Raw genomic sequence first — 13,950 nt, 5'->3', positions numbered from 1 at the left:
AACCAACACACACACACACACACGTTGTGGATGTATCTGCTCATGGGTGGTGGAGAGAATGCTGAGAAAAAGGCCCAGCTGTGCTCAATGGCTCAGCCCACATATCTCCATCTGCTTTTACAAGGCAGTTCTTCAATGATTGATGATGAGCTGTTTAAACCCATCATCAGAAGTACTTGGGATAGAACTACTGTAGTTTGAAAGTTGAATGGGAACCATTTGACAAATATTAACTTTGTTTGATCAGATTTGTTGAATGTGCGCCAATCTGGTCAATGAAACGACTGTGTTCGATTAACTCCTTTAACGCATCTATTGGGATAGCCGAAGAGTACAGTTGAAGTTGGAAGTTTACATACACTATGAAAAAAAAATACTTATTTTCCATCATAATTTGCAAATAAATTCATAAAAAATCCTACAATGTGATTTTCTGGATTTTTTTTTCTCATTTTGTCTATCATAGTTGAAGTGTACCTATGATGAAAATTACAGGCCTCTCTCATCTTTTTAAGTGGGAGAACTTGCACAATTGGTGGCTGACTAAGTACTTTTTTGCCCCACTGTATTATGTGTGTAAAATACTTTTTTGCCCCACTGTATTATGTGTGTAAAATACTTTTTTGCCCCACTGTATTATGTGTGTAAAATACTTTTTTGCCCCACTGTATTATGTGTGTAAAATACTTTTTTGCCCCACTGTATTATGTGTGTAAAATACTTTTTTGCCCCACTGTATTATGTGTGTAAAATACTTTTTTGCCCCACTGTATTATGTGTGTAAAATACTTTTTGCCCCACTGTATTATGTGTGTAAAATACTTTTTTTGCCCCACTGTATTATGTGTGTAAAATACTTTTTTGCCCCACTGTATTATGTGTGTAAAATACTTTTTTGCCCCACTGTATTATGTGTGTAAAATACTTTTTTGCCCCACTGTATTATGTGTGTAAAATACTTTTTTGCCCCACTGTATACTTGTTTTTCAACGACTCCACAAATGTATTTTTAACAAACTATAGTTTTGGCGGTTAGGACATCTACTTTGTGCATGGCACAAGTCATTTTTCCAACAATTGTTTACAGACAGATTATTTCACTATAATTCACTGTATCACAATTCCAGTGGGTCAGAAGTTTAAATACACTAAGTTGAGGCAGGAAAATTATATGGATATATTGAAGCAACATCTCAAGACATCAGTCAGGAAGTTAAAGCTTGGTCGCAAATGGGTCTTCCAAATGGACAATGACCCCAAGCATACTTCCAAAGTTGTGGCAAAATGGCTTAAAGACAACAAAGTCAAGGTATTGGAGTGGCCATTGCAGAACTGAAAAAGTGTGTGCGAGCAAGGAAGCCTACAAACCTGACTCAGTTACACCAGCTCTGTCAGGGGGAATGGGCCAAAATTCACCCAACTTATTGTGGGAAGCTTGTGGAAGGCTACCCGAAACGTTTGACCCAAGTTAAACAATTTAAAGGCAATGCTACCAAATACAAATTGTATGTAAACTTCTGACCCACTGGGAATGTGATGAAAGATATATAATCTGAAATATTCATTCTCTCTACTATTATTCTGATATTTCACATTCTTAAAATAAAGTGGTGATCCTAACTGACCAAAGACAGGGAATTTATACTCGGATTAAATGTCAGGAATTGTGAAAAACTGAGTTTAAATGTATTTGGCTGAGGTGTATGTAAACTTCCGACTTCAACTGTATGTTGAAAGACAGTCTTTTAGCTGTTAGCTGCATGGCCGTGGTGTTTCATCTCTGTCACTGATATACTGTTACGTCAACATAATTGCTTCAGAAACATGAGTTAATTGTTTTCCTCATCGTTATTGTTTACTTCTGAGTAAACATCCGCAGTAGTGTCATGGCATATTTTCCACAATCCAATCAGAGATAGGCAGGATGGGGCGATAGCCATTCAGAAAGAGGGAGGGCACAGGTCTAAAGTCAGTAAAGAATGCCATCCATGTGAATAGACCAGTTGTGTAGTTGTGGTTTTAGACTCTAGTTATACACCCACAGAGGATGCATCAGCCTGATCACAATCACAACCACATACCAACATTCCATCAGTGAGCCAGCTCTTCCCCTGCTTGTCTTACAGCCTCTATAATCTCTGACTGTCTGTGTCATATAATTTACTGGATTTTAGACCCAAGATGTTAGACCCTATTTCCTTTTTTTACTAATTCACTATAGATAGCACAGATAGATACTTTATCAAGATACATGTTGCCGAGATACCGGGAGGCAACCGTGGAATCAATCACAGGGGTCGGAGGTCTTTGGGGACCTGGTGTGGCGGTGATGAGATGCAGGTTTGGGATCCGGCAAGGGGGAGCAGGTGTGGCAGGTTTATACAGTGCCTCTCTCTCTCTCTCTCTCTCTCTCTCTCTCTCTCTCTCTCTCTCTCTCTCTGCTGTCTTCCTCCATCTGTCATTTACTCAAGCAGCAGACAACTCAGGTGTCCTCTGGTCACCTGTGGTGACGGCAACCAGACACAGGAAATGTTGCGACGTCCGTCTCGTCTAGAGCTACCCCCTGGGTATTTTTAGCTCAGAGTGTGGACAGAATTGACAGGGGTCACTCGTCTAGGTGACAAACCAAAGACAGCTAAGCTTGTAGGAGCAGAAAAGCATTTGAAAAGCATGATTTTGTGATATTTACTAGTACACAGTAATAATTGATTTCGGTTGAGCATTCAATTCAGCAGTCACAGGCACAACAACCAGCTGGAATGTTATGGTCAGACTAAACTGAAGCAGCTCTGTATGTGCTGAAGCCTGCAGGTTCGCCAGATAACAACAGCTTTATGCCTATGACCTATATTCACAAATAGGTTGTAAACCCACTTTTATTTTTCTACTGACATCTCAAAAGTATTATGTTTTAATCCCCCTGTCATAGAAGAGACTAGTATGTCAAGTCATCATCAATGAGCCAATATTCATATATTCTCACTATCTTGTCAGACAGAGATAATCGAGTCGTCATCCGGCATGATGGTACTTCAGGGAACACAGTTTTAAATAAGGCTCTGTTATTAAAACTAGCTTAAAGGAGTGAAGCAAAAAAAAAGTAGACCTTAGTAACTGCGGTGAAGAAGTAGATCCCTGGGGGTTACTGTAAAAAAAAATATATATATATATTAGAGCCGTAGTTATTTTGGTGTTCATTACAATACGTATCCCTCCTCCAATCTGAATGTGAGACAGGTGCTGCGGGTGCTCTGGTGCAGTGTGCTACAGTGTTCCAATGTCCTCGTGCGACCACCCTGCATCCCTACATCTTCTATACTAAACAAATATATAAACCAAACATGCAATAATTTCAACGATTTTACAGTTCATATAATGAAATCAATCTATTGAAAAAAAAAATCATTAGGCCCTAATCTATGGATTTCACTTGACTGGGCAGGGGCGCAGCCATAGGAGGGGCGGGGAGGGCATACCCACTGGGGAGCCAGGCCAAGCCAATCAGAATGAGTTTTTCTCCACAAAAGGGCATAATTACAGACAGAAATATTCCTCGGTTTCATCAGCTGTCCTGGTGGCTGTTTTCAGACGATACCGTGGCTGAGGAATCCGGATGTGGAGGTCCTGGGCTGGTGTGGTAGGGTGTGAGGCCGGTAGGGTGTACAGCTGTATTCTCTAAAATGGTATTGGAGGTAGTTTATGGTAGAGAAATTAACATTAAATTCTCTGGCAACAGCTTTAGTGGACATTCCTGCAGTCAGCATGCCAATTGCACCCTCCCTCAAAACTTGAGACATCTGTAGAATTGTGTTGTGTGATAAAACTACACATTTTAGAGTGGCATTTCATTGTCCCCAGCACAAGGTGCTCCTGTGTAATGAGCATGCTGTTTAATCTGCTTCTTGATATGCCCCACCTGTCAGATGGATGTATTATATTGGCAAAGGAGAAATGCTCACTAACAGGGATGTAAACAAATATGTGCACAACATTTGAGAGAAATAAGCTTTTTGTGTGTATGGAACATGTCTTGGATCTTTTATTTTAAGGCCATGAAACATGGGACCAACACTTTACATGTTGTGTTTATTTTTGGTCAGTATACACTACCGTTCAAAGGTTTGGGGTCACTTAGAAATGTCTATGTTTTTGAAAGAAAAGCAAAAAAATGTGTCCATTAAAATAACATAAAATTGATCAGAAATACAGTGTAGACATTGTTATTGTTGTAAATGACTATTGAAGCATAAAACTGTAGATTTTTTTATGGAATATCTACGTAGGCATACAGAGGGCCATTATTAGCAACCATCACTCCTGTGTTCCAATGGCACGTTGTGTTAACTAATCCAAATGTATAATTGAATTAGGCTAATTGATCATTAGAAAACCCTTTTGCAATTATGTTAGCACAGCTGAAAACTGTTGTGCTGATGAAAGAAAAACACCAGTGTCAACATCAACAGTGAAGAGGCGACTCCAGGATGCTGGCCTTCTAGGCAGAGTTCCTCTGTCCAGTGTCTGTGTTCTTTTGCCCATCTTAATCTTTTCTTTTTATTGGCCAGTCTGAGATATGGCTTTTTCTTTGCAACTTCCCGGAGTCGCCCCTTCACTGTTGACTTTGAGACTGGTGTTTTGTGGGTACTATTTAATGACGCTGCCAGTTGAGGACTTGTGAGGCGTCTGTTTCTCAAGCTAAACACTCTAATGTACTTGTCCTCTTGCTCAGTTGTACACCGGGGCCTCCCACTCCTCTTTCAATTCTGGTTAGAGCCAGGGAGTAGTACACAGCGTTGTACGAGATCTTCAGTTTCTTGGCAATTTCTTGCATGGAATAGCCTTTGTTTCTTAGAACAATAACAGACTGACGAGTTTCAGAAGAAAGTGCTTTGTTTCTGGCCATTTTCAGGCTGTAATCGAACCCACAAATGATGATGCTCCAGACACTCAACTAGTCTAAAGAAGGCCAGTTTTATTGCTTCTTTAAGCAGAACAACAGTTTTCAGCTGTGCTAACATAATTGCAAAAGGGTTTTCTAATGATCAATTAGCCTTTTAAAATTATCAACTTGTATTAGTTAACACAATGTGCCATTGGAACACAGGAGTGATGGTTGCTGATAATGGACCTCTGTACACCTATGTACTGTAGATATTCCATAAAAAAATCTGCTGTTTCTAGCTACAATAGTCATTTACAACATTAACCATGTCTACACTGTATTTCTGATCAATTTGATGTTTCTTTCAAAAACAAGGAAATGTCTAAGTGACCCCAAACCTTTTAACGGTAGTGTATATCAACTCTAGACACTGATTTTGTTCAATGAAGTATTGATACAATGAAGTTAATTAGGTAAGCCCCAAAGCAGCAATGGAATATTGGAGTAGGTAAGCCCCAAAGCAGCAATGGAATATTGGGGTAGGTAAGCCCCAAAGCAGCAATGGAATATTGGAGTAGGTAAGCCCCAAAGCAGCAATGGAATATTGGAGTAGGTAATCCCCAAAGCATCAATGGAATATTGGAGTAGGTAAGCCCCAAAGCATCAATGGAATATTGGAGTAGATAAGCCCCAAAGCATCAATGGAATATTGGAATAGGTAAGCCCCAAAGCAGCAATGGAATATTGGAATAGGTAAGCCCCAAAGCAGCAATGGAATATTGGAGTAGGTAAGCCCCAAAGCAGCAATGGAATATTGGAGTAGGTAAGCCCCAAAGCAGCAATGGAATATTGGAGTAGGTAAGCCCCAAAGCATCAATGGAATATTGGAGTAGGTAAGCCCCAAAGCATCAATGGAATATTGGAGTAGGTAAGCCCCAAAGCATCAATGGAATAGCTAAAGAAAGAGAGAGAGAGATAATTGTAGTGTGTGTGTCTGCGTGTGGAAAAAGTATAGTGTAATAGTAGGTCTAAAAAGAGAGGGGGGCGGAGAAAGAGAGCGATAGAGAGACAGAAGTAGGGAGGGAGATGGAGATGAAGAGCTGTGGGAGTGTGACAATTGTAATTAAACAGCTCAGTCTCTGAAGAGACACTTCAGCGACACTCCCCTTCTACTAGCACTGCCCTCCTACTCTCTCCTCCTTGTCTCTCTCTCTCTCTCTCTCTCTCTCTCACTCTATATATCCCTCTCTCCTGGCTGGCTGAGAAAGAAGGAATGAGGGTGAGGTTGTGAGAATGGGAGTCTGGCATGGGGTTCTCCCCTCAGACCCTGTCTGGAAGATAGAGCAGCCAGACAGACAGACCCACCCACACTCCTCACAGACTCAGCTATCCCAACAGAGCACTGTCATTTTAGGACATAGAAGTGTAGGTTTTGTATATGTTTAAAATAGCATACTGGTATTGTCTTGTGGGAGAAGTAAGCTTTTGTGTCCTTAGTATTTAATTATTTGCTTATGCTCCTTATTGTCGTGGTAACAGGCTAGCCTTTCTGTGTGGATTGAAATGAAGCTGACTTTGACCTTTCAGTGCCTTTTACCTTCCCATTGGGGAATTCAATAACAGAGAGGGGGACGAGTCTAATATGGGGGGGGTACTTGATTAAAATGGAATACTTGATTATTCATTCACTTAGTCTTACTCACCAAAGGCCATGCACTGGTGAATACATCCGTTGATACTCAAGTGGTGGCCTTTTCTCTGCCAGCTTCGATATCTGAGTTGACATGATACGATGTTACAGTACACTTCCTGTGCTCCTGAATGATTAGAGTTTCTCAGTACATGCACCGCTGTGTGTGTGTGTACTTGTTTATGTGTGTGTGTGTGTGTGTGTGACACATTTCTACAGCGACAGTGATTAATTGCTCGGCGGCGTTGAACAAGTGTGTTTAATTAAAACCTCAGATAATGTCAACATTTACAATGTGTACGTTGCCCGGGAGACAGAGATTCAGCCTCCTACACACTCCCCCTGTAGCTATTACCTACGATTAATGTGTACATGTCGTAACAGATGTCAATTTTACAATGCCACCCTTTGGGTAAATCACAATCGTTGCTCCATTGTATAATGATTTTCACTTGATACAGTTAGTTTTCACAGTTGTGGGTGGTTTCATTTTGAGTCATTGAGACCTGATAGAACCCCTCTTGAGCACACTCTGGCACAAGCTACCCCCGTTATGTATACGGCCTTGTGTCTGAGCTCAACTTTGACCTCTCTCGACCCGTGTCTAACCTTTAACCTCTCTCTCCTCTCTCAGGCTTCCACCACAGCCTCCCATCCTCGCCGTACACTTCTGGGCCAGAGGGTAAAAGGATACCCCCATCGACCACTCTGTCCTCAGAGTTTCTGAACCACGGTGGTTCCACCAAGGTCCTCCTCGTAATCTGCAACACGGCAGGCTCTGGCCAGCAGGCCGTCAGGTGAGCCTGGATTGGTTGATTGGGTGGGTGGGAGTCTGGATTGGGTGTGATGGAGAGAGGTCATTTTGAAAATATGAGGTTAGGTGTGAATCAAACAAGCCTTTTTAGTTTATAGCGAAACAGTATCTCATGGGTGAACAGAGGAGTTATGATAAACGATATGCACCAACAGTTTGAACAGAGTGTATTTTATCAGGGCAAAAGCTCTGCTCTCTCTTTACTAGTTCCAGCTGTAACGAGTACCCACTGGGCCCAAGGGGATGTGCTCCGAGTTTCATTTTCCAGTTCACATTACACAGGTTGCGTTTACACAGGGAGAACAATTCTGATCTTTTTCCACTAATTGGTAATGTAGGTCATCATCATTTTTGAACATATTTTTAAAACATGTATTTTTTCCTACTAAGAATCAAAGGGAGCATTGCTCCTGAGAGAAACCAAATACTGTAAATCCCAGTAAACAGCTTTGAATTATTCAATGTCTGAGAGAGAGAGAGAGAGCCTGCATGTAGAATTCTGCAAGAATATCCTCTGCGTACAACGTAAAACACTATTAGGCCGACACCCGCTAATTATCAAAACCTAAACCTACAGAGAGATGAACCTGGAGAAGAGTCCCCTAAGCATGCTGGTCCTGGCTCTGTTCACAAACACACCCCACAGAGCCCCTGGACATCAACACAATTAGACCCAACCAAATCATGAGAAAACAAAAAGATAATTACTTTACACATTGGAAAGAATTAACAAAAAAACTGCGCAAACTATAATGCTATTTGGCCTTAAACAGAGAGTACACAGTGGCAGAATACCTGAACACTGTGACTGACCCAAACTTAAGGAAAACTTTGACGCTGTACAGACTCAGTGAGCATAACCTTGCTATTGAGAAAGGCCGCCGTAGGCAGACCTGGGTCTCAAGAGAAGACCGGCTACTGTATGTGCACACTGCCCACAAAAGGAGGTGGAAACTGAGCTGCACTTTCTAACCTCCTGCCAAATGACCATATTAGAGACACATTTCCCTCAGATTACACAGATCCACAAAGATTTCGAAAACAAATTTTGATAAACTCCCATATCTACTGGGTGAAATACCACAGTGTGCCATCACAGTAGCAATATTTGTGACCTGTTGCCACAAGAAAAGGGCAACCAGTGAGGAACAAACACTATTTGTAAATTCAATCCATATTTATGTTGATTTATTTTCACTTTTGTATTTGAACTATTTGCACATCATTATAACACTGTATATAGACATAATATGACATTTGAAATGTCTTTATTCTTTTGGAACTTCTGTGAGTGTAATGTTCACTGTTAATTTGTATTGTTTATTTCCCTTTTGTTTATTATCTACTTCACTTGCTTTGGGGATGTTAACATATGTTTCCCATGCTAATAAAGGCCCTTGAATTGAGAGAGATGTAATAACACTCACTCCAGCCAACTGCCCACTATTGGCCCATGCTTGTCAATCAAAAGTCATTTTGAGTTTTGTATGCTGTCATATACTGTCTGTCTGCTCCCTCCTCCACATACTCCTCTTGAGTGTGTATGCTCGTTTGTGCACGTATGTGTGTGTGTGTACGGGGAACCAGAGGAGGGATAGTCCCACGGTCAGCTTGTTAATGTCAGGAGGATATTTGAGTACCTGTGGAGGCCCCATCTTAGCCCTGTGTGTTTATGTTTCGCCCCATGGGGAGACCGGTGGTCTGTGTATGCCCCCTGACTGGCACATGTCAACTGTGGTTGTCCCAGATTGCTGCCTGTTTGACAGAAACCTACTGTCAAATAGACCCCCCCAACTGTCTTTACAACAGAGGAAAAACCTACCGCTCATAACCACATACTGGTATTAATACGCTGCTGTGGTTGATATTGGGCCCGTTTCACAGACACAGATTAAGCTCAGTCCTTGACTAAAATGCAATAGAGATTCTCCAGGAATGTGTCCAGGTAACCAGTCCATTGAGTTGTTACATCCTGGTCATCATTTGAGGATTTTCACCCTGGCCTCACCTTGTGTCTAACAGAACGTTTGAATGGATGGTAATCATAGATCTTTGAGGTAGAGTTTGGGCCAATGGCTTACCTGCTCACTCGAATAAACTGCTTTGAGGGACGGAATGGCGCTAGTCGCGAGGACAGACACACCAGGTGCGCATGTGTGCACACAAACACACGCAAACACATGCACACACACACACACACACACACACACACACACACACACACTGAAGTCTCAAAACAGGCTCCTCTGGTTTTATGAGAAAACCAATCTAAGCAGTAGATGGAAAATATGTTCAATTCATTGAATGAAAGTGCTTTCTTCTAGGTTTTCTCATTCGGATCACTGACTAGTTCTCTCTCAAATCCACACAATGCTATTGGAAATGTAAATCCATCATTTAAAAAATGACATTCTCAGCCAAAATGTTCTCATGCCTGAAATATGCTTACAGTGCCGCATTGAAAATACTGGCTTTCTCTTCACTTGTAGTCCTGTGGTCATTAAATACATGTTGAGTTGAGAGACCTGCTTAACTATGTTTCACATTCAAAAGGCCACAGGGTTGTAATGTACTCTACTTTGTGCAAATCCAAACATATGTTTGCCTCTCTCAAACAACTGCAGAATAACATAGTATTTTTTTATCCCGTTCTGTCTCCCTCTCTCTCTTTTCCCCCCTCTCTCTTATCTCGCTACCTCTTCTTCTTCCTCTCTCCCTCTCCCCTACTCCATCTTCCTCTCCTTCACTCCTCTCTGTCCCTCTCCTCCTCCCTCCCGCTCCTTCTCCCTCTCTCTCTCCCCTCTTCCTTCTCCCTCTCTCCATCATTCTCTCTCTCTCTCTCTCTCTCCCTCCCTCTCCTTCACCCCCACCCCCCTCCAGGTTCGGCCCTCCCTTCCTCATGAGAGAGGAGCGTACCATGTCCTGGGACCAGCTCCAGCAGAGTATCCTCAGCAAGCTCTATTACCTGATGCTGAACGGATCACAGGCTCAGGTCAGTTAACACTGGCACCACTGGTCACTACCATTCATTTACTACTACTGGTTCCTACTCTTTACTTCCTGAAACAGTATTACATTCCTACCTAGTGCTACTACCACCAGAAATAACATTCAGCCTACCAATATGCACTAATGGAGAGTGGTGGAGATCCTAATGATCTAGTGAGTCTCTCATACACACACACACACACACATCCGGGAGTACGCACACACACATAATGACATATGCAGACACTCTTAAGACACAAGCCACCGTGTGTGTGCATGTGTGTCCTCAACAACTTCCTGGAAGAAATAACCCCATCGTGAGAGGGAATTGGCTTTAGTTACAAACAGGAGGCGTTACAATTAACCGGAGTGGCCTGAGACACAAGGAGCAGTGACACAGCAGATACTGTAGCGGTCAGGACAGCCCCATTGTTCTCTCACCATAGCCCCATTGTTCTCTCACCATAGATAATGTAGTGGCCAGGACAGCCCCATTGTTCTCTCACCATAGATAATGTAGCGGCCAGGACAGCCCCATTGTTCTCTCACCATAGCAATTAACTCTAGATGCACTGAGCAGAGTGGGGTCAGCATACATACATCACACTGTAGCTTCTGCCCTGATAACACACAGATTTGATCCAGGATACAGGGAGTGACTAAAGACAAGACCGCTGTTATGTAGACCGGTATGTCCTCAGTTTGTTACAGTGGATCCACGATAGACATTATAAGTACTGTAAGCAATGAGCCCTTTTCCCTGACCATCCTGCATTCACTATACACTGTAGAGATACTCTATACACACATTAAGCAGGAACCATGGTTTGGTACGCATGCATTATTTATTCTATAGACCCGGGGTCACCAACCTTCTTTGAGTCCAGATCACTTTCTGAGTGAAAATGGAAGCCGAGATCTACCATTACATTTTGTTGGGGATGTGACTTTAAAACGTAAGCCTATGTCACATTAACCTGTTAAAAACGGTGCTGTAGTAGTGAGGTTTGTGCAGTAGGCTATAGGCCCAAAACATTATCTCTGTATATTGCCCTGCCAATCCATTGTTGTTCTTCTCAGACCATTTTTATTTCATATTTCAACATTTGAGGTAGGCTATATGATCACGCCAGTAATAGATCATTTGTTGTGTTACTTGTGAGGCACAGCTGAGTGAGCTTACGTTTATATAATTAGCTTTTTCTCATTTTACTGGGCTGATGGAGCCTGCATCTGATGGTCAGTCTCAGCGGAGGGAGAGAGCAGCAGACTGAGGGTCCGCCTTTCAACGTCCCTCCACTCTCCCTTTCCTCCGCTGACACTGACCAAAAAGGGACACCGTCTTCCAGCTGATGGAGAATGTTGCCTTGGACCCCATTAGTTCTATGTAATGCACAGAGAAAGTGAAATATTCCTCGCTATTAAAAGAGACACAAGCCGCTAATAACAACAACGCAAGCCTACAGATACACTTTCCTACTCATTCATTGCAGCTGCAGTGCTGGTTGTAGCACTAGTGGAAGTAGGGAGAATGAACATTTCATGGCTTATCAAAGTGTTGACAGTGCTGAGTAAAAACTTCAACATGAACTCAGTCATACAAAAGGTAGCTGTTTGCTGTATTCATTGACAGTCTCTCTCTAGTCCTGGTTTTAAACGTTTAGAAATCTCACAGTCTCAACTTTGCTGTTGCTTTCTTTTACGCCTTCTATGTTACTGCAGACATCCGATCCGAGTGCACTTGATTTGCTCCAACAAGGCAGAGGCAGAGTTTGTACCTCCAGACATATGAAATGGTTCAAAATGGGAACATGTTGCCTACCTGGCGCGCAGGGCAGCTGAATCGGGTGCATATTAACGGAAGGCTTTATCATTGTTGTTTTTTTTGTGTTTTTTTTTACATAAATGGTGGGCGATCAACTAGGAATGCCTTGGAGATCGACCAGCCGGGGACCACTGCTGTAGACAAGGGAGTTCAACACTGCCACAATGACCCCCTCACTTCACCTTGACCATTCCTTTTTATACACACAACACACAACTCTCCTCAGCTCCTAAGGCGGGCTGCCCTGTCGCTATGGGAGACACCATGGTGATGTGCAGTGTTTGACAAGGAGGCCTTATCCAGAGCAAACAGCCCTGGGCTCAAAGTCTCAGGTAGTTCTAAGGCTGATAAGTCCCAGACAAGGTCCTACCTCAACAGAGACGGAACTATTTCTTTACACCTAGTGTTGACAAACTGATCTGTATCTCCACGGCAACAAGCTCCTTGTCAAGTTAACTCTGTCAAGCTGTGTGACCATCAACTGCACTGTCTGGTTCCCTTTACTTCTCATTCATAGCAAAACTGTATGCAGACTGAATTCATAGTTAAGTTTCAGGACAGAATTATTGTTTGGTATTTGAGGTGTTTTTGTTTGACTCCCTGGGGGATTTTTCACTTCAAAGTGTAGTTTGTCCGGCTTTCTCATGTCATTCATATTTGTTTTGTGGTAGAGGAAATTCATAAGATGTTATGCAGCCCCCTGTAGGTTTCTCAACAACATACAGTGCTTTCAGAAAGTATTCATGCCCCTTGACACATTTTGTTGTATTACAGCCTGAATTCCAAATGGATTAAATTGATCTACAGACTATACCCCATAATGAAAAAGGTTTTTAGAAGAAAAAAATTGTTGTATTGAAAATAAAATACAGAAATATATAATTTACATAAATTGTCAGACCCCTGAGTCAATACTTTGTAGAAGCACCTTTGGCAGAAATTACAGCTGTGAATCTAAAAGCGTTCCACACCTGGATTGTACAGCATTTGTCCATTGTTCTTTTCAAAATTGTGCAACAGTTGTACATTATTCTTTTCAAAATTGTTCAAGCTCTGTCAAATTGGTTGCTGATCATTCCCAGACAGCCATTTTCAGGTCTTGCCATAGATTTTCAAGGATATTTAAGTCAAAACTGTAACTTGGCCACTCAGGAACATTCACTGTCTTCTTGGTAAGCAACTCCAGTGTAGATTGGGCCTTGTGTTTTAGGTTACTGTCCTTCTGAAAGGGGAATTAATCTCCCAAGTATCTGGTGAAAAGCAGACTAAACCAGGTTTTCCTCTAGGATTTTGCCTGTGCTTAGCTCCATTCCATTTATTTTTATTCAGAAAAACTCCCCAGTCCTTAAAGATTACAAGCATACCCATAACATAATGCAGCCAACACTATAAAATATGTGTTGTGTTGGATTTGCCCCCAAAATAATTACACTCTGACGTTATGGAGTATTGTGTGTAATTGTCTATTTAATCATGTTAATTCTATTTCATTTATGCAACTTATTATGCAATTTGTTATGCACGTTTTTACTCCTGAACTTATTTAGGCTTGCCATAACAAGGGGGTTGAATACTTATTGACTCGAGACATTTCAGCTTTAGTTTTTTATAAATATATATAACAATTTTCTACAACCAAAATTCTACATTGACGTTATGGGGTATTGTTTTTAGATCAATAACAAACCATCTCAATTTAATCCATTTTAAATTCAGGCTGTAACACAACGACATTTGGAAAAAATGAAAGG

General features: G+C 41.7%; 1 protein-coding gene across 2 annotated transcripts in view; it reads left to right on the top strand.

Annotated features, from left to right (window-relative positions):
- LOC112230114 (ubiquitin carboxyl-terminal hydrolase 43-like) overlaps positions 1-13,950 on the top strand; it is a 117,214-nt gene that overhangs the window by 78,034 nt on the left and 25,230 nt on the right. For both annotated transcript variants that reach the window (XM_042310961.1, XM_042310960.1), the window contains exons 7-8: positions 7,207-7,369; positions 10,267-10,378. In XM_042310961.1, the coding sequence (XP_042166895.1) occupies positions 7,207-7,369; positions 10,267-10,378 (275 nt within the window). The remainder of the gene's footprint in view (positions 1-7,206; positions 7,370-10,266; positions 10,379-13,950) is intronic.

The sequence above is a fragment of the Oncorhynchus tshawytscha genome, linkage group LG32, assembly GCF_018296145.1.
Source record: "Oncorhynchus tshawytscha isolate Ot180627B linkage group LG32, Otsh_v2.0, whole genome shotgun sequence".
Classification (NCBI taxonomy): Eukaryota; Metazoa; Chordata; class Actinopteri; order Salmoniformes; family Salmonidae; genus Oncorhynchus; species Oncorhynchus tshawytscha.
The sequence above is the reverse complement of the archived record's forward strand: the minus strand, read 5'-3'. Positions and strand labels throughout refer to the sequence as shown.